Source organism: Palaemon carinicauda, chromosome 31 (genome assembly GCF_036898095.1).
Source record: "Palaemon carinicauda isolate YSFRI2023 chromosome 31, ASM3689809v2, whole genome shotgun sequence".
NCBI lineage: Eukaryota > Metazoa > Arthropoda > Malacostraca > Decapoda > Palaemonidae > Palaemon > Palaemon carinicauda.
This window is the reverse complement of record NC_090755.1, coordinates 74701228-74728549: the sequence shown is the minus strand read 5'-3', so window position 1 is coordinate 74728549 and position 27322 is coordinate 74701228. Positions and strand designations below refer to the sequence as shown.

General features: G+C 42.8%; 1 protein-coding gene across 1 annotated transcript in view; it reads right to left on the bottom strand.

Moving 5' to 3' along the window:
- Positions 1 to 27322, bottom strand: part of LOC137624547 (uncharacterized) — a 90259-nt gene that overhangs the window by 18532 nt on the left and 44405 nt on the right. The window contains exons 6-8 of the mRNA XM_068355434.1: positions 26008 to 26153; positions 2224 to 2406; positions 1878 to 2051 (exon numbers count right to left, since the gene is read on the bottom strand). Coding sequence (XP_068211535.1) covers positions 1878 to 2051; positions 2224 to 2406; positions 26008 to 26153 — 503 coding nt within the window. The remainder of the gene's footprint in view (positions 1 to 1877; positions 2052 to 2223; positions 2407 to 26007; positions 26154 to 27322) is intronic.

Sequence of the window (27322 nt, the reverse complement as noted above, 5' to 3'; positions counted from 1 at the left end):
GTAAACAATCATGCCCCCTATAGGAAGCACAGAAAAAGCTGGGATCTACAGCAGGTTTAACCATAAACGGGTTGCAGCATCCACCCTTTTCATAGCAAGTACAAATTTCTTGTTTCACATCAATAATTCACAATCACAGACAGCATTCACTTCCAACAAGAAAAAGAAAGATAAAAAAGTTTGGTAGGGGTGCAACGGTACATGTCCTCATTGCCACCGAAGACAAAAGTGAAGAGCTTCCAACAAGAAGAAGGCCAGGACTACTCGCCTGTGCTCACCATCTGTCATTAACTACCTTGTTTATGAATGCTGCGGACATTATAGCTCCACTGGAGAAATGTTCTCTATTTTATGGGACGAAAGGTTTGTATATGTGTAAGAACAAGTAGCAAATTGGATAAAGACACATGCATAAAACTATGGTAAAAACTGAAATTTAGTATTACAATCTATTATTTCAATACATAACTGTTAGTCATCCTGTTAACATTATTGAAGTTACTGCTCTCTGACCTCAAAATAAAATAATGAAGATCCTTTCTCCCTTTCCTATATCCTTTCTCCATCCTGACAACTACTGTATTGATAAAAAATATTTTCCCTATATCCATGTATGTTGCACGGTTCATCGATTATCAGAATCTACAATTTCAGTTTGCTGTTAAACTCTCTCAATCAAAACCCTTCTGTACACTTTCCCTTATAATTTTAAAACTACCACAATCTTTTCCTATAAATTCTGCCTCAAGAGATACATTTTATAACTTAGCAATAAATTTAGCATGCTAATAACATCTTATTCTACTTAAAAGCAAAAGTATATTTGGATCATGTAAACTGCTAAAAGCACCTACATTTTCATAGCTCACTGGTTGTTACCTGGATTAATCTGTAATTCTGATGACTGATTTACGGCTTTGAGACCCACTAAGGATTATTTTTCCATTGTGCTGATTGACAAAGTTTATCAAACATCACTATTAAGATTATCATTACAACCTTTATCTATTTATTGTCCGTCCTACTTTGCATGCCTTTTATTTGCAACATTAGTTGATTATAATTAGCATTTTCTCCTTATGTATTTATAACAGTATTGTCAACCTGTCATACAAATTATCTCCTGAAACATATAATCCCTTTTCATTATAATAAATAATTACAGATATATTAACCATTACTGTATTAACATCATTGGCCATGATGAAAATAATCCAGGAAACTTGAAAACACCGAGAGCACAAAAATCTACAACCAAGCTAGCAAGTCCAAAACAGAAGGACGTCTCAGAGGGCGCTCGCGTCGGGCGTCGATGGAGTTTCTCAAGTGCGGTATCTGGGGCCTCTGTTACGGCCCTTCCCTTTGATGAAGGAATTATCTAAATGGAAGACAGCCTGTGAATAGTGGCTTTCACACGCCCCTGCTTTATACACGACACCCACAAGGTGCTCGCACGAGGGTAGTAACCTCTGCATTCCATGCTTTTATCTTTCTCTGGTATATTTGGAAGGTTTATATCAGAAAAGTGTAAAGAGGGACCCTTTTCACCGGGCGTCACAGGTCGACCCAGAATTATTATCATAAGCAAAGATACAACTCTAGTAAAAAAGTGAAATAAAAGAAAAATGAAAAAACAATTCAAGATAAATATCAATACTCAATAATTAAAATACTGTAAACTAAATGAGACAATGTCAACCAACAAAAAAAAAAAGTAAATTTGACTTTAAATTTAAACTTCTTTTCCAGGAATTCTACTATACAATTAGGAAGATCATTCCATAATTTGGTTACATCCTTAATATAACTTCTGGAATAATGTGTAGTATTGAACCTTACAAAGGAGAAGGAAAGACTTAGAATTGACTGCATCTTACCTCTCTCATGTGTTTCTGAATGTCAGCCAAAACATTCATTTTCAACGAACAAAACCGACACTTATATTTGTCAATACCATCTTCCAGCAGATGGTGATCGTCTTGAAAAGCAGAATTATCATGGCTGACACTCAATTCATGCCCGGTAAGTGTAGACAACGTAAGTCCGCCAATCTGAAAAAATACATCATTACTAAACAGTGAAAAAAAAGAAATAAATACACATAGAGTTTTAAAATATATTTTGTACTGTATACCTTACAAACTAGATCTCATCTTTCAGTTAAGATTACCTTATGATAATTTGAATGATTTTATTTTTTTATTTTTGGGAGCAAATCCTTACCTGGCCACATCCATCATTATCTTCAAGGTCCAAACCATCAACTTCCATAACATCTTCCACAACAGTTGATTCTTCAAGTATTTCCTCTTCGACCATCAAAATATCTGTTGCACCATCATTCTCCAAGTCATCCTCTATCCTACTGCCAAGACCATCATTACTATCAGATGCAGCAAGGAGTGCCTGTTAATGAAAAATACATTATTTCTTTGAACCTACCTTGATTGAACTTCATATTGCTTTTCTCTCAAAGCTTGATTTACATTGACTTTTAGCCCCAAAACTAAAATATTTCACATTTCCTTTCCTTATAATAGGCAGAGGCCTCTAGTATAGTAATGAGATAATCTAGGAGTTGATGCAATAACTATGGCTTGAGTATGCCATACTATCTTTTGTCTTTGCTTCTGCATCATTCTTGAGCTATCGACAGTGCCCATTCCCCATATTGTTCATGTTATTTAAGTTTTTAGTACTTTTAGGTTATGTCTTCTCTTAGTAATTACTGCGTAGACTTTTCAAGGGAATTGTTTCTAGGTGATTCTGATCAGCATTCACTTAGAGTTTGGGGCCGGTGGTAGTATTGTTGATCTCAAAAATCGTTGAGAAGAGTCTGAAGCTTTACTGTTCCGCCTATGAAAAAATATGTATATATGGTTGCCGACCAAATTAAAAGTTCCAAGCACTAAAGAAAACTAACTTTTAATTCTGGGGAAAATCCAGGAGACTAGGCAATTTGATTATATTGTAGGAGGAGGAGGAAGATAATGCCACTCCAGCTATTAACAAGTCTAGTTTTGATAGTAATGAGCTTCGAAAACTCTAAACTTCTTTAGGTTCTTATATGAAATCTAAGGTGGCCAGTGAATCTTCAAGTAAAGGCCCAACTCAGGTTTTGCCCAGTGGATCTAATGTACCATTCAACAAGTATTATGATGGTCCACAGTACATCACAGATTCGAGATCCTCTCTTAGAGCCCCAAATTCTTTATTTACTATAGACCCAGCTCTTGCGAAACCATAATCCAATCTGCTCTAATAGACCATTCGATTACAAGACAGAAGAATAAGTTGGTAGCTAGAATCCTAATACTGTATCCCTCCAATTGTTGAAATAATCGCTTAAAAGCAACCTTGTATTTCATATATGAATGTCATGACATATTTTATGATTCCTTAAGAGCAATATGTATTGGTCTTCAATAAATTTGTTAGTTTCAGCAAAAAGTGATTGTTTGTACTATGTTTGGATGGCAGTGAGTATTGGTCACATACAAGATAGGCCACTAATACATCTAATACATCCTGAGTTTGCTCTAACAGTGTAAATGGAGGGGTTAGAATCTGAACTAAATGAATGTGTCTCTTGCCTAAATGTGCAAAATTTCCATAAAAAGTAAACAAACATAAAGACCACTAAACAATGTCTTGGAAAATGCCTTGAATCCATCTTAAGGTTTTTACAAAAAGTTATTCTAGTCCCAAAACTGTCATGGGGTTGGTGACCAGTTCTAGACGTCTCTAACCACTCTCGGTAGTCATGCAGTGATAAAGGAGCATGGATCTTTTCAATGCACCTTACAGATGACTAATTTCACTTTACTATTCATCTAAATTTGAGAAAACTTCATGTTGTGAATGAATCAAAGGTTTATTGATTCAAGAGCCTGTGTTTCGGTCTTAGGTAGGCCCCTTAATTTAAGTCTTCACCAGGATGATGGCCCCATTTATAAATGAGTAAGGATTCTGGGGACCAGGGTTTTATTATGCATAGATGATTAGCTTTTTTGAACAATTTGTTGGAAGACTTGAGTTCAAGTGTGGTTGCTCAGTTTACTGGAATGGTAGGAAGTCCTCGTCACTTTAAAAAAAAAAAAAAGTCTCTTCTGATTCCAACTCGGAAGATTCTATATTTGGGAATGATAATAGCAACAGTTCCTTTTCAGTTTTGTTTCTTTGAAAAAGAGGATTCGGTCTTTTAGGTTCAAAAGGATGAAATGCATATCAGTTTGGATATGGATGAGACTTTTAGGGATCATGACTTCAAACAGAAATTTATTTTAATATGATGCCTAAAGATGAGGGTTTTCCAATATAAACTCAATCAGAATTGCAATAAAATATATGAACTATAAACAATCTCTATTCTACTGATGAAAAACCAACTGCTAAGTTGGTGAAACAATCGCAGTCGGTTATCCCAAGGAGTTTCCTTGAAGATGAGAATCCCAGACCTTTCTCTTGTCACATATGCTTTACAAAAGGATGAGGAACAACTTTAATTCTTATCTATCTGTCGGGGAAATAAATGTCATAAGAATCAACTCTTCATATTAATTGCCTAAAACTTCTGGGGGTATATTCAAAGCTTTAAGGATCAGGAACCACTGGTAATATGAAAGACCGTGGCAGTGTTTTCAGACAATACAACAGAATCAACCTACATCTGGAACCATGCGGAAATAAGGGATCAATACTTGTACTGGATACCAGAGATGCTATTGTCATGGAAATATTTGAAAGGAATTAGATACAAGAAGATGAGAGAAAGGCTTCTTTTGTCTTTGTTGGTGATTTTAATGCTCACCATGGGGAGTGGTTAAGTTCTATCTCTCCTACCGATCGCCATGGCTTAAGAGCTTTAGACTTTGCCTCTGAATCAAGCTGTGAGCAAATCATAAATGAAGCTACTCACAGGTCTGGTACAGTAATTGCTTGGACCTCGTATACACTGACTCCCCTGGCGTTATAACTAGTAAGGTTGGTTCTCCAGTCGGGACATCTGATCATGCCTTGATTTCATTAGTAATGAAGACTGAGCAGCCTGTTCCTGATGTTTCATACTCTTGTAAAATTTATATGAAATCCCAAGCAGACTGGAATGGGATTTTGCATGATCTTTTGTGCTTGAATTGGTCATAATTATATAGTAGTGTAGATCCTGTTGTTCCTTTGAATGAGAATCTAGTCAACATAATTGATAGGCGTATCCCTTCTCGTGTGTTAAGGTACCGAGTGAAGGACAAACCGTGGTTCAATGATGATTGTAGACGTGCTTATTTGGAGAAGCAGGAGGCCTATCATCTTTGGAAGGGTAACAGATCAGATTTGACCTGGAATAACTATACTCAGCTTCGAGGTTTTGCTCAGAGAGTTTATACCTCAACTGAAAAGGAATACAATTTAACCATAAAAGAAACCCTTTCTGGTACAACTCAAGAACATCAATGGTGGTGTTGATGCAACAGTTCCTCCTTTACTTGAACCAGATGGCTCAGTCACTCACTGTCCAAAGGAAAAAGCAACCCTTTTGGCTGATGTTTTTGACAGTAAACAGAGTAATGAAAAACTTGGACTTCCTCATTCCTGTTTTCCTGAGGCTAAACTAACTAGTTTAGCTTTTCGATCTCGTAAAATTAAAGCTCTGTTGATGGACCTTGATGCTTATGGAGGTGTAGACCCAAAAGGTATTTTTCCTATGTATTTTATAAAGACAGCAGATTCCTTAGCTCAAAGTTATCTGTTATTTTGTGCAAGTTGTCAAGAAGAGGAGCTTTTAGCACTTGTTGGAGAATTGGTAATGTTACTCCTCTATATAAATGTGTTTGTGGTAGTTCAAGACCCACTGATTACCGCCCAATTTCCATAACTCCCATATCATCTAAAGTTTTTGAACAACATCTGGCAAAATGTCTTAATAGGTTTCCTGAAGGTAATCATCTATTCCCTAGTTTGCAATTTGGATTTCGTAAAGGCCTTGGAGCATGTGATGCCCTTCTTACAATCTCCAATGCTGTACAGAAATCCCTTGGTTGTGGTCAGGAAGTTCGTATGATTGGCCTTGATTTTAGTGCTGCCTTTGACTGTGTTAATCATGAGGCCCTTGTTTTTAAACTGAAACAGTTGGGAGTGGGTGGGTCGTTTCTTAGCATTATTATTGATTTTTTAAGTAATAGATCTCAAAGAGTTGTTGTTGATGGGCACCATAGTGATTATAGGAATGTGATATCCGGTGTTCCACAGGGTAGTGTTCTTGGCCCATTACTTTTCATACTATATACACATGACATGTGGTTTGGCCTAGAAAACAAGCTTGTTGCATATGCAGATGATGCTACTCTCTTTGCATCATTTCCATCCCCTGAATGTAGATCTAGGGTTGGTGAATCCCTTAATAGAGATTTAGCTAGAATTAGTGCATGGTGCAAATTATGGGGTATGAAGTTGAATCCTAATAAAACTCAAAGTATGATTGTAATTAGGTCAAGGACGGTGGTTCCTCAACATCCGGATCTCAGTATTGATAATGTTTCTTTAAATATGTATGACTCTTTCAAAATTTTAGGTGTGATTCTCAACAGTAAATTTACTTTTGAGAAACATATAAGGTCTGTGTCTTCTTCAATTTCACAAAAAATAGGCTTATTGAGAAAGTCTTTCAAGATTTTCGGTGATCAATCTATTCTGAAGAAGTGTTTTAATTCTTTCATTCTACCTTGTTTTGAGTATTGTTCTCCTGTCTGGTCTTCAGCTGCTGATTCTCATCTTAATTTGTTGGACAGAAACTTACGGTCTATTAAATTTCTTATTCCTGATCTAGATATTAATCTCTGGCACCGTCGTTCAATTAGTTCATTATGCATGTTGCATAAGATTTTTCACAACTCTGACCATCCTTTACATTCAGATCTCCCTGGACAATTCTATCCTGTTCGTAATACTAGGCAGGCAGTTAATTCTAATAGCCAGGCCTTCTCCATCACGAGGCTCAATACTACGCAGTACTCTAGAAGTTTTATTCCAGCTGTGACCAAGTTGTGGAATGATCTTCCTAATCGGGCGGTTGAATCAGTAGAACTTCAAAAGTTCAAAGTTGGAGCAAATGCTTTTTTGTTGACCAGGCGGACATAGTCTTTTTATAGATTATTTATGACATATTTGTTTTTGATGTTGTTGATAGTTTATTATAAGATATGTCTGTTTTGACGTTGTTTCTTATTTTAGAATGATTTATTGTTAATTTGTTCTCTTCATTTATTTATTTCCTTATTTCCTTTCCTCACTGGGCTATTTTTCCCTGTTGGAGCCCCTGGGCTTATAGCATCTTACTTTTCCAACTAGGGTTGTAGCTTGGATAGTAATAATAATAATAATAATAATAATACTTGTGTAATTATATCTTGTCTCCATTCCAGCCACTTTTTTTTTTTCAATAATTCCCACTGGTCATTGTATTTACAAATGTATATTTAAGGAAGTTGAGAGTTAATGTAGGTAAGAGTAAGGTTATGAGATGTACGAGAAAGGAAGGTGGTGCAAGTTGAATGTCATGTTGAATGGAGAGTTACTTGAGGAGGTGGATCAGTTTAAGAACTTGGGGTCTGTTGTTGCAGCAAATGGTGGAGTGGAAGCAGATGTACGTAAGAGAGTGAATGAAGGTTGCAAAGTGTTGGGGGCAGTTAAGGGAGTAGTAAAAAATAGAGGGTTGGGCATGAATGTAAAGAGAGTTCTATATGAGAAAGTGATTGTACCAACTGTGATGTATGGATCGGAGTTGTGGGGAATGAAAGTGATGGAGAGACAGAAATTGAATGTGTTTGAGATGAAGTGTCTAAGGAGTATGGCTGGTGTATCTCGAGTAGATAGGGTTAGGAACGAAGTGGTGCGGGTGAGAACGGGTGTAAGAAATGAGTTAGCAGCTAGAGTGGATATGAATGTGTTGAGGTGGTTTGGCCATGTTGAGAGAATGGAAAATGGCTGTCTGCTAAAGAAGGTGATGAATGCAAGAGTTGATGGGAGAAGTACAAGAGGAAGGCCAAGGTTTGAGTGGATGGATGGAGTGAAGAAAGCTCTGGGTGATAGGAGGATAGATGTGATAGAAGCAAGAGAGCGTGCTAGAAATAGGAATGAATGGCGCGCGATTGTGACGCAGTTCCGGTAGGCCCTGCTGCTTCCTCCGATGCCTTAGATGACCACGGAGGTAGCAGCAGTAGGGGTTTCAGCATTATGAAGCTTCATCTGTGGTGGATAACGGGGGAGGGTGGGCTGTGGCACCCTAGCAGTACCAGCTGAACTCGGTTGAGTCCCTTGTCAGGCTGGGAGGAACGTAGAGAGTAGAGGTCCCCTTTTTATTTTGTTTCATTTGTTGATGTCGGCTACCCCCAAAATTGGAAAATTGGGGGAAGTGCCTTGGTATATGGATGGATTTAAGGATTATTTTCAACCTTGATATTTTTTACATTTTAGCCAATGAGCCACTGATGATAACAGGCATGTTACAGGTAGTTCTTATTTGTTATTTACCTTACAAGATAAATAATTCTATAATTTTCTTTTCTTTTCATAAACAAACTAGCTTTCTTTTTTTAATGTTATGCAATGAACTGAAAGAGAAAAAACTCACCTGAGATACATGTTGATTGTTGGATTCCCTTGCCCAAAATTAAAAAAAGGGTTGGTGCCCATTTATTACAGGGCTCCCTGGGCAGTTAGTTACTCAAGATCAGGGTTGTTAAACTGATAGTATGTCTGTGTGATGTACCTGGCCACAGCCCACTAACTATAACAATGTGATACATCTAACCACATGGATACTATCCACAGTATTCTCTGAAACCAAGGTTTTTCATGGTCCTCTAGATTGTTTATTGTAGGTTCCAAAAGACAGCTTGCTACTAATATGCATCAAAGACAATAGAATGTTCATTTTGATCGGTGAAAGTAAAAAAATATGTCCATGAGTGCCCATGACTAAAATTAGTTTGAATTAAGTTGTTAAATTTTTACGTTTTCTTTCTCAAGAAAAGAAACTTTCATTTTCAGCTATTAAGGGTTATGTGTTGATGCTCAATTTTTTACTCAAGCATCTAGGATTATATTTACCTGTTTCAGGTATTATTGTGGATGCTTTTAGGTCTTTTAATATTGAAAGACTTCCAGCATTTGGATCTGTTATTTTTCACTTTTAGATGTTACATTACTAGCCTCCTGGCAAGTACAATAGTACAGTAACGTGTTTGCCTAGCATTCGTATGGCAGCAGATCGATTCCAGCCTGGGACTGTGAGTTTAAGCTGTTAACTGGGGAGGCCACCGCTGTGGCTGGGTACCACAGTGGGGGCTTTGGTTTGCCTGGCTGACGTTCTGGTGAGCATCTATTCTGATGAAACTGGAACTGAAACCAGACACCTTTAACCTTCATGCTATTAGCTTTTGGAAAATCTTTTGGTTAAATATCTTACAGCCACTTCTTGTTTGCATTTAGCATCAGATAAGTGCATCACTAAAATACAAGAGCTCTAATATAGTGTAGGATTTGGATAAAAAAAATGTTTGGTCATAGGGGTTCGCAAAGAATTGGATCGAAGTGTGATGAAAGGCATGAAGGTTAAGGTTCTTGGTATTTGTAGTATAGCTACATCTCTTAATTTTTCAAATATGACAAATTCGAAGATAATTTGTATTTTTCCTAACCATACAAACCTTAGCTATTTACAAAGGGTATTACTTTTAGCGTAGCTGAAATGGCGAGCCATTAGAATTTAACGAGGGTGTATTACCCCCGCGCTAGTTAGCGGGGGAGGTAGGGGAGTGGTAGCTAGCTACCCCTCCTCCCCCTCACACACAGGTGAATACTCACTTTCACTTAGAGGTAGGACTTGTCTTGGGGGACAGGGCTGGCGGGCAAATATGTGTAAATAGCTAAGGTTTGTATGGTTAGGAAAAATACAAATTATCTTCGAATTTGTCATTTGTTCCGTAACCGAAATACAAACAACGCTATTTACAAAGGGTGACTTATCCCTTAGGAAGGGTGGAAAGTCCCCAGCCATACTGGCTTTGGCTTTACCCGGGGACTCAGAATCCGAGTGAGTCGCACTCGAGAAAAGGAGTCCCTGCACCTCACAAGTTCCTTGCTCCGCAAGGAACCATGTGGCCTACGTAAGCTTGTGTGTGAAGAAAGAAGTGTGACTCGTCCTAGGCAGTTGACCTGGAGTTCCAGAAGGGACTCTGGGTTAGGACGTTCCCAATACCACCTCGTCAGGGTATGGGGGACGCGACAGTATTGACTCAATACTCGGAACACAAGGAAGCATGGTTTACCTGCAGAGGTTCGAGGTCAGCTATGCAGAGACCAGGATGCTGCTTCCCCGTAGAGGGGATGATGAAGAAAGAAGTAAGGGCCAGACATACTTCTTTCGTTCATGCAGACTAAAACCTGATAACAATGCCCTCAACCTTCTGCTACCTGTCCAAAAGGGAGCCTGAGGTTAGACCAGCTGTTGTGTAGCCACCACAGAGCGATAGAAAACGTATCGAGACTCCTGTGGGTCACGCCCTGCAGGAAACGGGCTGCGAAGGTCATCAGACGCTTCCAGACTCCAGCTTGTAGCACCTGCGTCACAGAGTAGTATTACTCGAAGGCGAGGGACGTTGCGATGTATCCAACATCGTGCTGTAGGGCGACGTGACGGGGGAGGGTCTGAAGACAGGACGAGATGAATGTCCTTGAGTCCGGGTTGAAGAGGTATACTGGTGACTCTCCCCCCATGTCCTCCTTGTGTTCCCAAATCGGCTGCAACTGAGGACAAACTGCAGCTGTTCCCAGTGCTAACCTCTCGATTCCTTACTGGCAAGAAAGAGAAGGTCTTGGGACATCAGACACAGAATGGAGACTCGAAATCTTGAATGAATCGGACCGAAGGGCCGGGACCCTCAGATTCTGAGTCTAGCCAACAACTCAGGAGCGAGCCTGAATGTTGCCTTCCCCTCTTCCTTAGAAAGGGGGGAGTAGTAAGAGACCAAGAAGATTGCTTACACACTGGCCGTGGCCAGAGTGAGCAAAAGACCCAAGGTGGAATACAATCCGAGGCCTGTCGTAAAAGGGTCTTGAGAAGATCTCTTAAAGGACTAAAAGTCCGAGCCATGCTCCAAGTTGGAGGTCTTCCTCCGACTAGGGCAGGGACGATCGTAGCTTCGCATGAGCGAGGATAGATCCAGCGGGCAGGAAAAAGTTATTCCTTTAAGCCTGAAGGTCAGGGAAAGGCTGAGCGACAGGCTTCATTGCCGAGAGCGGAAGGGAGTTTCCTCCCGCCGAAAGGCAATAAGACCGTTATTGCTGGAGAAGAGGCCTCAAGGGAAGAGGTATATCTCCCACGGCACCAACCACCTTAGACTCTTCACTTTACCTGGGAGACCCCTGTGGATGACTATTGCAGATGACGCGACCTCCGTACCGCGACTGTAGCGGGTTGTCTCTTCTAGAGGAGGAAGCGTAGTGTCTCCAGGCATGAAGCCGAAGCGACACCCCGGTTCGGGAGAGATGTCGCAGTGTGGTTGCTTGAGTAGTCTGCGCCGTGGGAGAAGTTCTCCCGGGAGTTCCATCAGGGGAAGCAGAGGGTCCAGAAACCGTTCTGCGCGTAGTCCCAGTGGAGCTCTCCCATTGAAAGGTTGACAGACAACCTGGTCTTGTTGAGGCCCATTGTCCGCAGACAAAAAGGAGGGAAGACGCAGGCGTCGAAGTTGTCCCACCATCACCGGAATGCATCTTGCCAGTGTCTCGGGTCTGAGACTGGGGGGAAGACTAGCGGAAGCTTGAGGCTCCAAGCTGTCGCGATCAGGTCCCCCAGACCAGCACTTGCTGGTTACCCAAGGTCAAAGACCCCTAGGTACACTCTCTCTATGAGGCTCTGCTCGGATAGTCTGAGAGAAACATTCCCCTGCCTGGAATGAGAGAGCCGATGGTGGTATTGAGAGAATCTCAATCATCCCGGTATCTCTACTGCAAGATGTGAAGGTGTGAAAATGCGTCCCCTGCTGGTTAGAATGAAGTCGACGCGCAACGGGGAGACTCGGCAGGAGCTGTAGGATCTGAAGAGGGGCCAGACTAAGGCCCCTAAGCCTGCCTGAATGATGGAGAGGTATCCTTCAGGTCTTGACCATAGGCCTGGACCGGAACATGCCTCCCCCCCCCTTTCCTTTGACGAGTCCGAGAACCGCATCAAGAATGTGGGGAAAGGATGAGAATATCCACTACCATCAAGAGGCTCCATAGGTCAACACCCATTGCAGGTCTAATAGTTCCGCTGGTCCCATAGGGCCAGGGAGTCCGGTTAAACATTGCCTGAAGCCACCGGAACTTGGATCACCCCACATGGAACTTATCCTGAGGCGACCGTTCGGACTATAGACGGGTCAATGAGGAAAGAAGAACTAGGAAACGTTCCAAGGTAGGGCTGAAAGCTCTGCTTGACTGAGAACAGGTACAGCGACTCTCCTCAGTCTTGCCACAGTCAACCGAAAGGAAGGCTCGGAGGATGTGGTAACAGAATCTGGCGTCCCCAGGTGGTCGCCCATCCAAGTACCAACGTTGCTTAACCTCGCTGGATGGGCGAGAAGCGGGGTTTCCAATGTGGTAAGGCGGTTGACTCAATATCATGGCCAGATACTCCAGATGTTGAGGCAGAGGAAGAGAAGGCTCCAAGCAAAATACCATGAGCCCACACTCATGGTAAGCATCCGGAAGCTTGTCCCAGCGCTGAAGAAGTTCGAAACCCGAGCCTACCGGAGTTGACCAGCCCTCCAAACAGCAGAGGAGGCGGAAGCCTGCACCTGAGCGGCCAAGAGGAAGGCAGGGAGAGTTCTCTGGGGAAACAAACCTGCTATGCCACGGCGGGATAGCCACACTGCATCATAAGCAGGAATACTTGCAGTCTAGGCTGAATTCGACGAGCACCTTGGAAGATGGATGGAATGGAAACTGAAAGTACCCGTCCTTCCGATCCAGGGTTTAAGGAGTCCTGTCGCCTCGTAACCAGTCTAATCGATTCTGCTGGCCGAAGTTTGTTCGACAAACTTGATCGGGGCTGAGAGGTCGACTATGGACATCCCCTCTCAGATCCTTCCTTACAAGAAAGGATCGACTGAGGGGGCCGGGGGTGAAGCCGTCGATGATCCTAAGGAAGACCTTCGCCTAAGGTATGGCTCATTCTGCCCAACCGGGCAACTCTGCTGACGCTATGGCATAGAGGTTCAGAGACACTGAATTCGCTGACAGAGACGGCAGGCGCGATATCCTTGGCTACTCACAGAGAATATGCGGGAATGGACATCGGGAAGCTGTTATTCGGATGAGTAACCTTAAGCATCCTCCCAGCAAAAAACCTGCAATCCTAGAGTTCGTGAACTCCTTTTAGGACTATGCCCCCCCCGGGGGAGTCTCCCGTACCATCTGTTCCTGACAGGAGAAAACTGCAATTGGACACCTTGTCCCAGTTGTCGTAGCCGATAACTTAGGCCGACGTGGTTGAAAGAAAAGGCGCTGGAGCCCTGCATAGTCTGGAAGAAAGCGCCTTGGAGGAGTGAAACCGGAAGTCGATTTACTCCGCACAGCAGCTGTCTAAGTCTCTGTCCTTGGGCACAAACAAACTCTTCTCAAGGATGGAAGGGTGTCTGAGGTCGTCGACCTCCACAGATGAGACACCCGAAGGAAGCCCTCAGTCAGCGCGTCCAGATGGTACAACATCGAGCTTGTCCGCAAGTTAGATACTTAACGACGAAAGGCCAAGGTGCCTGAGCTCGAGAGGAGGAAAGTACCCTTGATCTTCCTGTAGCTTCCTTGAACCAAACCTCGGGCCGTAACCGAGGAGGGAAAGAACCTGGTAAGCTCCCAGAGGAAGAGGTAAGCAGTCACCCCTTGTCCGATGGAGAAATCTCGAACGGAAAGCCCCCCCCCCCCCCCCCCCCCCCCCCCCCGCCATAAATCCTTCCAGGGAATGACGAGTAAGGGCTAACCCAGGTTCAGGAATAGAGGAGTGTTGCTCAGATCTCCCTTAAGTTTCTCCTATTCTTGCAAGTGCCATGCTCTGTGTTTACGGGGTGAGACAGTGTTCTGGAAATACGCTCCAGAAGAACTCGCCAGGCTGGTCATGCTGCGAAAACCCCATTGGGAATCGTGGTTGCAATTAGCCCTGGAGCTCGCGCGACGGGAATTCCTGGTGGTCGGCGGGCGATAACCCATAGACGAGCAATGGATACTGCAAGAAATAAGCCGACATTTGTGTGAAGAAACACTGTAGGTTCGCGCGACGGAACACCATCCGTCTGCACGATGGAAAAAAACCGTTGGTTCGCGCGTGGGCGAACATTGGAGAGCATGAGCGTAGACGTGCAGGCACGTGGGCGTGTGGTTGCACGGGCGAGCGGTCGCGCGGTTGCACGGGCGAGCGGTCGCGCGGGCGCGCAGGCGAGCGGTCGCGCAGGCGAGCAGTCGTGAGGGTGGGCAGGTGGATGAGAGCGAGTCCGAGGCGGCGAATGCAAGCGTTAGCGCGATGGCGAGGAGGACTGCTGGCGATATGGATCAACAAGCGATCGGTGGTGAGCTGGTGAGCGCTAACGCGCAGGTTGGCGATGGCGCGTTGTGATATGCCGACGCGATGGTCGAGTAGTATGCGCAGGTGAGCGATCGTGCGATGGCGAGCAGTATGCGAAGGTGAGCGATCGCGAGCAGTATGCGAAGGTGAGCGATCGCGAGCAGTGATCAGCATGCGCAGGGTCGCGCGATGGTGATCAGTATGCGCAGGGTCGCGTGATGGTGATCAGCATGCCAGGGTCGCGCGATGGCGATCAGCATGCGCAGGTTAGCGGTCGCGCGATGGCGAACAGCATCTGCAGGTGGGCGATCGCGTGATGGCGAACAGCATACGCAGTTGAGGGTCGCGCGATGGTGATCAGCATGCGCAGGGTTGAACGATGGTGATCAGCATCCGCAGGTGTGTGGTCGCGCGATGGCGATCAGCATCCTAGTTGAGGGTCGTGCGATGGCGATCAGCATCCGCAGTTGAGGGTCGCGCGATGGCGATCAGCATCCGCAGGTGAGGGTCGCGCGATGGCGATCAGCATCCGCCGTTGAGGGTCGCGCGATGGCGATCAGCATCCGCCGTTGAGGGTCGCGCGATGGCGATCAGCCTCCGCCGTTGAGGGTCGCGCGATGGCGATCAGCCTCCGTCGTTGAGGGTAGCGCGATGGCGATCAGCATCCGCCGTTGAGGGTCGCGCGATGGTGATCAGCATCCGCCGTTGAGGGTCGCGCGATGGCGATCAGCATCCGCAGTTGAGGGTTGTGCGATGGCGATCAGCATCCGCAGTTGAGGGTCGCGCGATGGCGATCAGCATCCGCAGTTGAGGGTCGCGCGATGGCGATCAGCATGCGCAGGTGAGATAGTAGTTGGCGAACCATGTTCCTTCAGAAGTGTTGGAGAACGTTAGCGTGCCGGCTGTAACACACGTGGGTGATCCGGAGATCGCTGGCGAGCTGATGATCGCTGACGAGCTGATGATCGCTGGCGAGCTGATGATCGCTGACGAGCTGATGATCGGTGACGAGCAGAAGGCTACGCGTGGAAGCCTGCGCAAAGAAGAAGAGTCCTTGACCCAGACCTGAACCGAAGTTCTAGATCGCGAGGGCGAACGTGGGCGCACAGGGCGCGTAACAGGAACCAACAGGAACCGCAGGGAAGATCATCTTGAAAGCGCTGACGAACAGGAGAGCGCTGATGAGCAGAAGGGCGCGCAGGGAAAACCCTGACACGCAAGGGAAAAACCCCCGTGGGGGCAACCCTTTGCCCCGAAGGGATCGTTGTCCGCCGGGAGACTGATGTCCGTCGGGCAGACCGTTGTCCGTCGGGAAGACCGTTGCCCGTCGGAAGACGAGATCAGACTGCTGTCCATCTGCACCAAGGCGGAAGATCGAGAAAAAGGAGTTGTAGGCTGCAAACGGAGATCCAAAAAGGCGCCTCAAGCACCCTTATAGGGAGATGAGAGGCCCTTACGACGAGGCGGACGGTGGGCCTTATGGCGAGGGAGGCCAACAGCAACAGCAACAGAAGAAACCTCCGAAGAGGAGTCTCTATGAGTGTACTCTCTCGCGAACGAAAGAAACACTTCGTGGGAGAGACTGGTCAGCCAGTAACCTAAAAGGAGCAATCCTCCGAAGAGGAGCTCTTGCAGTTGCCCAGCCCCTTGAGCGAAACTGCAGGTGCGACCGCTCAGCACCAAGAGCATAGTCGCACGAAAAAAAGGCAAGAGAAGAACCCCCCAAAAGGGGAAAAACTCAAGCCTGGACAGGAAAAACTTCCCTCGGAAGGAAAGTTATCCGCCCAAGGAGGCAAGCCTCCTGACTGTTCTAAAATGAACTGGAGAGCTGTCCGTCGACACGGGAGTACTACCAGTAGAAGGAGACACGCCCCTGACGAAAATACAAGGGGGGAGGCAGCAACAGCCGAATCCCCAGGACTCAACCAGACAGCTCACACCGTTGCTATATTACAGAAACGAACTAGATCGGTAACTGTAAAAAAATAAAACAAATAATATTAGTACACATTCATTCCCCCGGGAAGGCTCCGAAGAGGAATCCCGAGGGAAAGGAACAAGAATTACACAACAGGCACGTGCCCTCACAACCACTTACACTCGCGGAAGGAGAGCTGTAACCAAAACAGAATTATAACAATTATAATTATGTAACTATGTAATTATGTAATTTAAAAATGAATGAACACTAAAGAAAGAACGAAAACCCCGAAAGGAATCATTCTACAAGCTGAAAAACAAAAAACAACTACAATTAAATTCATAACTAATTGATACAAACGTACGGCGTAGCAACCCCCCACACGGAAAGGAAGCTAGGCTACAAGGCCGTAGTAACACGTAGTAAAAGGGTGAACGACCTCAAGAGAGAGAGAGAGAGAGAGAGAGAGAAAGACATAAGTCAAACTCGATCGCCACCCATAAAATACGCCGTGGTGGCCTAACTGCCGAGGCCTCCATGTAGATATCGTACACTACACACACACATCTGAAAAGGAAACTTACTTATTTCTATACTCAAATATATATACAAACATGAAAACATGTTTACATATATATTGAGTAAATGAAAAGTAAGCGATTAAGTAAAGACAAACAGACAATGGCTGCCAAGCGAGGACCAAGACAGAGACGTCTGTCACAGTCCGAGCCAAAAGTTAAAGTGAGTATTCACCTGTGTGTGAGGGGGAGGAGGGGTAGCTAGCTACCACTCCCCTACCCCCCCCCCCCCCCCCGCTAACTAGCGCGGGGGTAATACACCCTCGTTAAATTCTAATGGCTCGCCATTTCAGCTACGCTAAAAGTAATACCCTTTGTAAATAGCGTGGTTTGTATTTCGGTTACGGAACAAATCTTCTTTTGGAAAGAGTCTTAGCAGTTGCTCAATGACATACCAAGATGGTATTCGCTAAACACTAACTTGAAAAGAATCCTGGTTTGCTTATCATGATTAATGAGCTTAAAGTGCTTTTCTGATTTGGACTAGTAACAGTTGGTTTACATGGGTTCTAGTTATTAATCTTCTCAAATTAAATTCTTCATTTAAATTAGATGGTGTTGGGGCTATATAAATATGATATTTTCATTATAAAATAAATTTTTGAATATACTTACCCGGTGAATATATAAATAGCTGACGTCTCCGTCGGTCGACAGATTCCAAAAACTCGCGAGCGATCGCCATGAAGGATGCCGGGTGTGCCCACCAGCGCCGACTATCGGCCAGATACCGCATATACTTCTCAACCAAACCAGTTTTTCTCAGTCCGTAGGGTCTCTATCGGGGAGGAAGGGAGGGCCTTTAATATTATATATTAACCGGGTAAGTATATTCAAAATTTAATTTTATAATGAAAATATCATTTTTAAATATTAAACTTAGCCGGTGAATATATAAATAGCTGATTCACACCCATGGTGGTGGGTAGAGACCAGTATTAAAACAATAAAGGCGTATATGCTCAAGAGTTTTTGACAACTATTCAAAAAACAAACTTAAGTATAGGTACCTGGTAAGGAAGCTGACTCTGATAATTACTCTGCCTCATTAGTCCGCTATCCTCACGAAGCCCAGCGATCCTCTTAGGATGCTGAAAGACTCCCAGGAGCTGCTATATCCAGGGTGAACACCCCTATAACAGGACCTCATCAATACCCTTAATCTGGGCGCTCTCAAGAAACAATATTTTGACCACCCGCCAAATCAAAAAGATTGCGAAACACTTCTTAGTCTCCCGTACAACCCCAAATAAGATTAAAAATTTCAAGAGTAGATTAAAAGGATATTGGGATTAAGGGAATGTAGTGGTAGAGCCTTCACCCACAACTGCACTCGCTGCTACGAATGGTCCCAGTGTGTAGCAGTCCTCATAAAGAGTTTTGACATCTTTCAAGTAAAATGAAGCGAAAACCGACTTGCCTCTCCAAAAGGTCGCGTCCATAATACTTTTAATGGATCTATTTTGCTTAAACGCTACAGAAGTTGCTATCGCTCTAACTTCATGAGCCTTGACTTTAAGTAAATTATGATCCTTCTCACTTAAAAGAGAGTGTGCCTCCCGAATCAAAAGTCAAATAAAATAAGACCACGCATTCTTAGACATGGGCAAAGAGGGCTTTTTAACGGAGCACCATAAAGCCTCTGAACAACCTCGTCGTGGTTTAGTTCTGGATAAACAAAATTTAAGAGCTCTAACGGGGCACAGCACTCTTTCAACTTCATTCCCCACAATCTCAGAAAGACTGGGGATTTCAAATGATTTAGGCCAAGGACGAGACGGAAGTTCATTCTTGGCCAAAAAACCAAGTTGAAGAGCGCATACTGCTTTATTAGCGGAGAAGCCGATGTTCTTGCTAAAAGCATGTATCTCACTAACCCTTTTAGCTGAAGCCAAGCTCACCAAAAAAAGTGTCTTGAGGGTATGATCCTTCAGGGAGGCTGAATTTAATGGTTCAAACCTGTCTGACATAAGGAACTGTAGGACCACGTCCAAGTTCCAAGCAGGAATCGAAATATGACGCTCCTTGGAAGTCTCGAAAGACTTAAGCAGGTCTTGGAGATCTTTGTTATTAGAAAGATCCAAACCTCTATGCCTGAAAACAGAAGCTAACATGCTTCTGTAGCCTTTAATGGTGGATGCAGAGAGGGAGCGACCGTTTCTCAGATAAAGCAGAAAATCCGCAATCTGCGCTACAGAGGCACTGGAGGAGGAAAAAGAGGAGGACTTGCACCAGTCTCTAAATACCTCCCATTTTGACTGATAGATCCTGATGGTAAAGGATCTTCTAGCCCTCGCGATCGCTCTAGCTGCCTCCTTCGAAAACCCTCGAGCTCAAGAGAGTCTTTCGATAGTCTGAAGGCAGTTAGACGAAGCGTGGGGAGGCCTTGATGAAATCTCTTTACGTGAGGCTGTCGCAAGAGATCTATCCGCAACGGCAGACTTCATGGAACGTCTACCAGCCATAGAAGTACCTCTGTGAACCACTCTCTCGCGGGCCAGAGTGGAACAACCAACGTCAACCTGGTCCCTTCGTGAGAGGTGAACTTCTGCAGCACCTTGTTTAGGATCTTGAAAGGTGGAAAGGCATAAAAGTCCAGGTGAGACCAGTCCAGCAGGAAAGCGTCTATGTGGGCTGCCTCTGGATCTGGAACTGGAAAGCAGTAAGTCGAGAGCCTCTTTGTCAGTGAAGTCGCAAAAAGATCTATGGTGGGTTGACCCCATGTCATCCATAGCTTCTCGCACACAGTCTAGTGCAACGTCCACTCCATGGAGATGACTTGTCCTCTTCTGTTGAGGCAGTCTGCCAAGACATTCATTTCTCCCTGCACAAATCTCGTCAAAAGAGAGATGTTACTTGCTTTAAATGGAGTTCCTTCTGATCTGTGGACCAAAGACCCGAGCATTCCAGACTGTCCAGTGGAGCTCCCTAACCCAAATCCGATGCATCTGAATACAACACATGGTTTGGGTTCTTGATCGCAAGAGAAAAACCTTCTCGAAGTCCAATGTTGCTGTCCCACCAAGTCAGACATGTCTAGACTGAGTTGGAGATTGGGAAAGAGATACTCTCTAAGCCCTTCTCCTTGTTCCAATGGTTTAGGTAAAATTGGAGAGGGCAAAGGTTGAGTCTCCCCAGAGAGATAAACTACTCCAGCGATGAAAGTTCCCACGAGGCTCGTTCAAACTCTTACAGAGCAACTGTTTTTCTCTTGCAAGTGACGGACTTTTAACAGAGCTTGTTCCATTCTTGTGGGAGACGAAAAGGCCCGAAAAATTCGACACTTTATCTCCATTCCCAAGTAAAGAATAGTCTGGGATGGAGTACTGTAAGTTACGACTTCTCTACGTTCACTATGAGACCTAGCTCCTTGGTTAGGTCTAATGTCCATTAGAGGCTCTCCAGACAGCGATTTAATGATGACGCCCTGATTAGCCAGTCGTCAAAAATAAAGGGAGGCTCTGAATCCTCAAAAAATGTAGAAAGCTTGCTACATTTTGCAAGGGCCTTGTAAAAACAAGAGGAGCAGGAATGAGGCCGAAGCACAGTGCTCGAAATTGGTACATTACTTTCCCGTCCACAAACCTCAGATGTTGTTGAAAGTTTGGATGAATCGGGATGTGGAAGTATGCATCCTGAAGGTCGAGAGAGACCATCCAGTAGCCTTCCCTGACTGCTGCCAAGACAGATTTGGTAGTCTTCATCGTGAACTTTGTCTTGACAATGAACATATTGAGCGCACTTACATCTTCAGTAATCCTGCAGTGAACGTGGCTGCCAGATCATTGGAGCCATCCCAGATAGCCTTGTTCATGCATGACATAATTGTACAGCAATACATTGACAGCTGGAGAGACCTTCTTACTTAAGGCTCCCAGGGACCAATCCAACAAATAAATACTTCAAACGCTCGAAAAAAAAAACTCCTAACAGGAGATGGTCTAGCTCTGAAGCAGACCATAAAAACTTGGAGCGCCTCATGGCTAGACGACGAGGAGAGTCCACTAGGCTTAAGAAGTCTCCCTGGGCAGAGGCAGGTACTCCCAAGCCGAGAACTTCTCCTGTGTCACAAGATGCCCGAGCGAGAAGCTAATTAAGAAGGAGGCAAAGCAAAAGCAGACTTTCCTAAACTTCTCCTGGATTCCAACCAGTCTCCCAGTAAGAGCATGGCTCTCTTGGAAGAACAAGAGAGAACTGACTTCGTAAATGTAGGAGTCGAAGAAAGTCATGTCAAGAATAAACTCAAACGGCAGAGCAGCCGTTACAAAACGAGTAGGACAAAATATCACTAAAGAAATTCATAATTATAAAACAAGGGATTGTTGGACCACCCTAGGTTACTCCTCTTCTGAAAGACTCCCCAAAGGTACATTAGCTGAAAGGGGGTCATCAACTTCTTCAGAAGGCACATCATCCGATAAATCTAAAGTCTTGCGAGAAGGAGATTTATATTCAGAATGACGTGAAGGAAAAGCCTGACAGGCTACATCAACTTGTATATGAACAGAAGTTAAAGTTGGAGGGTCGATGTCGCGTTGTGACTGCAGAGAATGCTATTCTACTACACGTCGTGACAGAAGTAACTGATGTTTAAACGCCATGTAGTAACAGCGGTGACTGCTGTTCGATGCTATATCATGACTACGATGACTGACCCTCGACGTCACGTCATGTCTACGGTGTCTACCACTCAACGTCATGTCGTGTCTGCGGTGTCTGCAGCTCAACGTCACGCTGTGACTGCGGTGGCTGACGTTCAAAGCGATCAAAGTTACATCGAGATTTATGCTCCGCATCTCGTTTAACAGCAAAGCCGTCACTAGAGATAACGTCAGCTTGGCGTAACAAAGCTCGTTTAGAAGGTTGAAGACCCGAATCACGTATCCCAGAACCGTGACGTACAAAAAGCATAGGATCCTTTCGCACAGGAACAGGATCGTAAGCTTCTATTAAAGAAGAAAGCTTTAACAGCATATCTTGCAAAACACTTAACTTCGGATCAACCTGTGACTGCGGTGGCTGACGTTTAAACGTCACGTAGTAACAGCGGTGACTGCTGAACGATGCTATATCGTGACTACGGTGACTGACACTCGACGTCACGTTGTGTCTACGGTGTCTACCGCTCAACGTCACGTCGAGTCTGTGGCAGAAACGTCCGTACATGAACGTCATTGCTATGAACGGGACTCTTATGATGACTACAGCTAGGACGTTGAACTTGTTCTGAAGGAACTAATAAACGTTTCAACCGTCCCGAAACCTTACGCCCAGGCTTTTAAAGAGATGAATCATTGGAAGACAAGGAGAAACTTAGTCTCTCCTGTCTTATGGCAAGGACGTGCTTGACGAGCAACGTCTGATACCTTTGAGGGAACGTCTGTTCGTTGGTTTACACTCCTCACTCCTTTAGGTCCTACGACATTCCTTCTCCCTGGTGCAGGGGAGCCTGAAAGAGGTCTCGGACTAGGCAAGTGACAAGCACGAACAAATGAACCCTCCGCAACACAGAACATGTTTTTTTGCACTTACTTCACTCATATCACATTTTTTAATAATTTCACATTAGACATGAATAAAGCTGATTTCTACCTGAAGCACGCAATTCTCCCTTAAATCAAAAGGTTAGAATTGCGAAATGAGTCGTATAATGTAAGCACATTAGTACAAAATGAAACACACATGCACATATACGGTATATCGAATAAAACGGAAATATATAAAGTTAAAAAGATCAGCAACTGGGGATGAGACTAAAAACTAGTTCACTAAGGACTATGTTTTCAATCTCTCACCGTACAGTGCCATGGGAAGAGAATAAAAACTAAAACGTTTTATCCTCTCTCCCCGTACAGAGACTTGGGACGAGAGTAAAAAAACTGAATCGAGAACTAAGTTACTCGCTCCCAAACTCCTTACTTGGGACGAGAATAAAGATCGGATCGTTCTCTCTTTCTCTCTCTCTCTCTCTCTCTTGTCACACACAAGAGAATTGCCCACTCGCCCTTCGTCAATAAACAGGTTATTTGACCAAAGGAAAAAACTGAAAGGACTAAGAAATTGAAAATTAACAAGTTCCTTTAAATTAGTATCTAAAACACTTCAGTTTGAAAGAAGAATGAACAAAACGTCAAAATCGATTTACTCTTTCTGCAAAGTGAAACTGTGATTCTCTCTTTCTCTATCGTAACGATAGAGCGCAAACTGCATAGCATAAATAAACCAAACGTTAGTTCATCTTTGAAAAAACAGCACGAAGAATATTCAAAGAATAAATTTCTTAAAATATTTTCTAAAAATATTCATCTCATCACTCTTACAGAGCAACTGTTTTATCGAAACAAAAATAAAAGTTGAATGGGCTCAACGTTGTTTAACTTCGTTTTCCAAGTCAGGACCGCCTACAAAGAATAGGCAAAGGCCGCATATAAACAAAAACATAAAATTTATCTCGATGTTTAGTATAAATAGAAAGCTAATCGAAGAGGCCCAATAAAGGCGGGTGAGATATAAAATATATAGAGGTAAATCTATAAATAACAATAATTTATAAAGTGATAAAATAATTACTAAAAGCCTTTAACACACTTCCGTACGCTGAGGGAAGGGTCGGCCATCTTTTCTCTAAGGAAAAACCAAAGAGAGATTAAAAAAGCAAGGGCAAAAACTTTTCCTCTCCTTTCAAAAGCATTTCTTTTGAAGATACTATTGAATAATCCAACACGGCGAAAGCAATAAGACCAAAACCAAGTACTTCACCAATTGGTAGAAAACTCGAGGTCAAGCGCGAGCGGAATCAGTGTTGTTTTTAACACCGACAGAGAAAAACTGGTTTGGTTGAGAAGTATATGCGGTATCTGGCCGATAGTCGGCGCTGGTGGGCACACCCGGCATCCTTCATGGCGATCGCTCGCGAGTTTTTGGAATCTGTCGACCGACGGAGACGTCAGCTATTTATATATTCACCGGCTAAGTTTAATATTTAAAAACAGTACATAATCAGGAAATTAGGTCATCATCATATCTCACTGTGCCAATGTCAAACCCACAGGAGGGCGTTGTCATTTGCCTCTCTGAGTTAATTAGGTACAGTAATATATAAGGAACTCAATCTGAAGATTTGAGTTGTAAACTTCAGTTTGAGACAGTTTGCTACCAAAACCTAGACTTTAGGTCTGTCTAGGGTATTAATGAGTTTATGATTTTAAAACTACCCTGTATATATAACCTATCTCTTTCCTTCACTGGCAGCTCAAATCAATAAGAATATGGGAGTTAGCAATAAGGAAATCCGGGGATGTTCCTAGAAATATAGAAATATAGTGGGTCACGTCTTGCAGGTAGTGGGCAGTGAAGGTCATCTGATGCTTCCACACGCCCGCTTGTAACACAAACAACACAGAAAAGTTGCGTTTGAAGGCCAGGGACGTACTGATGCCCCTAACATCGTGAGCTATCTCAAATTATAGTATTCCTCTTTAATGTTAATTTCTATATTTTCCCAATCAAAATTCTTAAAAACTTCTTCTAAGCATACTGTGAATAATTTAGGAGAGACAGGGTCTCCCTGTGTAACTCCTTTCTCAATCAGAATTTTCTCACAATCTTTATATAGTTTTAGGACTGCTATACTATTCATATAGATATTTTCAAGTGTTCTAACATGCGATTGATCTATTATTTGTTTTTGAAGCGCTTTCATTAATGCTGAAGTTTGACAGAATGAAAAGCTTTCTTATAGTCTATAAATGCCATATACAGTGGTTTGTCATACTCTCTTAATTTTTCCATTAGCTGGTCAGTTGTTGAATACCCACTTCTAAAGCCTCCTAGCTCTCTTGATTGATTAAAATTTCTCAATCTATTAAGCCTAATATGACCTTTGTAAACATTTTATATATTACTGAGAGAAAACTCATTGGGTGGTAATTTTTCAGGTCTTGGTCTCTCACGTTTTGTGAATTAGTATAAGGACAAAGTTTTTCCAAGATTTAAGTATAGAACATTCTTGTAGACATTTTAGGTAAATTTCAGTGAGTTTTACTACTATGAAAACTCAATCTATTATCAAATCAATTGTTGGGCCATCTCCTGCTGCTTTGCATTTTTTAATACCTTTTAATGGTTTCTTTACTTCTGTGACTATTACTTTTGGTACCGATTCAAATGTTTCATTATTTCTGTTGACAAAGCTATTTCTTATACTATCTATTGTATGGTTTCATATGGAAATCCTCTGCAATTTCTATCACTCTCTTATGCTGATATCTTAATTTTCCTCCTTTAAAGCAAATATCTGTTGGCACCCTGTTCCAACTCTTCTTTTCATTAACTTGATGCTTCTTCTTTTCTTTAGTTTCCTCAATTTTGGTCTACGTACATTTATGAATGTCTTGGATTTTTGGATGACTCTGCTAATTCAATTTCATCTCTCTTGGATCTTATCCTCATTTCCAAATTTTTTCTTTATTAAATTTTTGGTGTTTCTTGATAATTTTCCTTGATCTTGTTTAGGAACTTTTCCACCTATCTCTTGTACTGATTCCAATACAAATTTTGTTGTATTAATTTTTTCTTTACTTGCTTCCATTTCTTCATGTAGCTGGGAGTACCTATTTTATATGGCTAAACTAAACTCGTCAGATTTTTCTCTTATTACAGAATTGTTTATTTACTTCTTAAAATTAATTTTTCTCTTCTTTCCTTAGATCTAGAAAATTTTTTACTTCTCACTATTCAATGGTTACTTAACTTTAACTTATTTATGCATATTTTTTCATAACTCTTGGTATAAATTTTGTAGCCATAACCCAACAGAGTAAATAAAGATTTCTTTCGAACACAGACTACTGTGATTGCAAAATTAAAAAGTTAAAATTTCCTAATGATAAACATGCACTAATATAATCAAATACCTGCTGCTTCAAAGGTTCCACATCATCAGTAACTGTAAGCTCAGTTATAACATCAACTGGTTCTTCCTGTTTCACCTCCAATTTCACCATTGGAGTTCGTCCCCTACCCCTTCCCCGACGACCACGTTTGCCACGGCCACTGATTCCTGGGAGAGAAATATAAGGCATGATACAAAACAGTATTACATACATTGTACTGTACTGAAATATTTATACAGTACAGTAATACCTTGAGATACAAGCTTAATGCATTCCGGGACCCGAGCTCATATGTCAATTCGCCCGTATCTCGGATCAATAAAAAAACTAAAAAAAAAATTAATCCGTTCCCACCCTCTGAAAAAACACTGTATATTACAGTGGAAAAACATGTTTTTAATTGTTCTAATTCACAACCTACGCTCACAAAATAACAAATACCCATGTACTGGTTATGATCTGCAATTAAATGTGACATTATTATGGAGTTCTTACCTTTCTTTTAATTTTTGTCCATTTTGATTTTTGTTACTCTTATGAGGCTCTCAAGGCATTTATAGTTTGAGTCATGTTTATCATTTGGGTTGGTTCAAGGAAGGAGCTTACCGGTATATTCTCATTCAAACATTGGTCTTCGTCATAAAGGCTCTCAAATCAGCTTTTCTCTTAAGAGGTTAAGCATGAAATGAGTTCTCATGTTCTCAACCTACAGTATAAGAGTCTAAAACATTTCAGTGTTTTAGTTCTCAGTCAGTTTTCCAGCCTCTGGACACACCTATACTCCCTCAATCATAATTGATTCTTCTCCCTATACTCTTGGCCACTGATCTCAACATTCTATGGCTGAACTTACTAAAAATCTCCATTTCATTTTTACATTTCTGTGCTTCTACTAGATAGAACAGTAGAAGCCTTGTGTATCTGAATGTACTTTATTTCATTTGTGTCGAGCTTTGGTCCCACATAAGGTTTGTTTTGATTTTGTTGATTTGTAGTCCTTTCACCATTACTGCACTTTTCTACTTTTAAAATATTTCCAAATCTTCTGCAGATTATGCTCTTAGCAATAAATTTTTGCATTTAGTAGGACAGCTTCCTCTATGCTATGACACAAATAAAAGGGCTGAGCACTGACCCTTGATGAACAAGTTATCTTAAATTAGTATCATTATGACAGTGCTAGCCAAGCTGTAACTCTATACTGTGTAGAAAATCAAAATGCCACGAGCCCAGGGGCCCCACCAAGAAAAGCATTTCCATAAAGCTTGAATTTCTGATGTTACACTAATTCAACTACTATATTTGACTGAAAAGACCATTCAACAACTTAGTCACA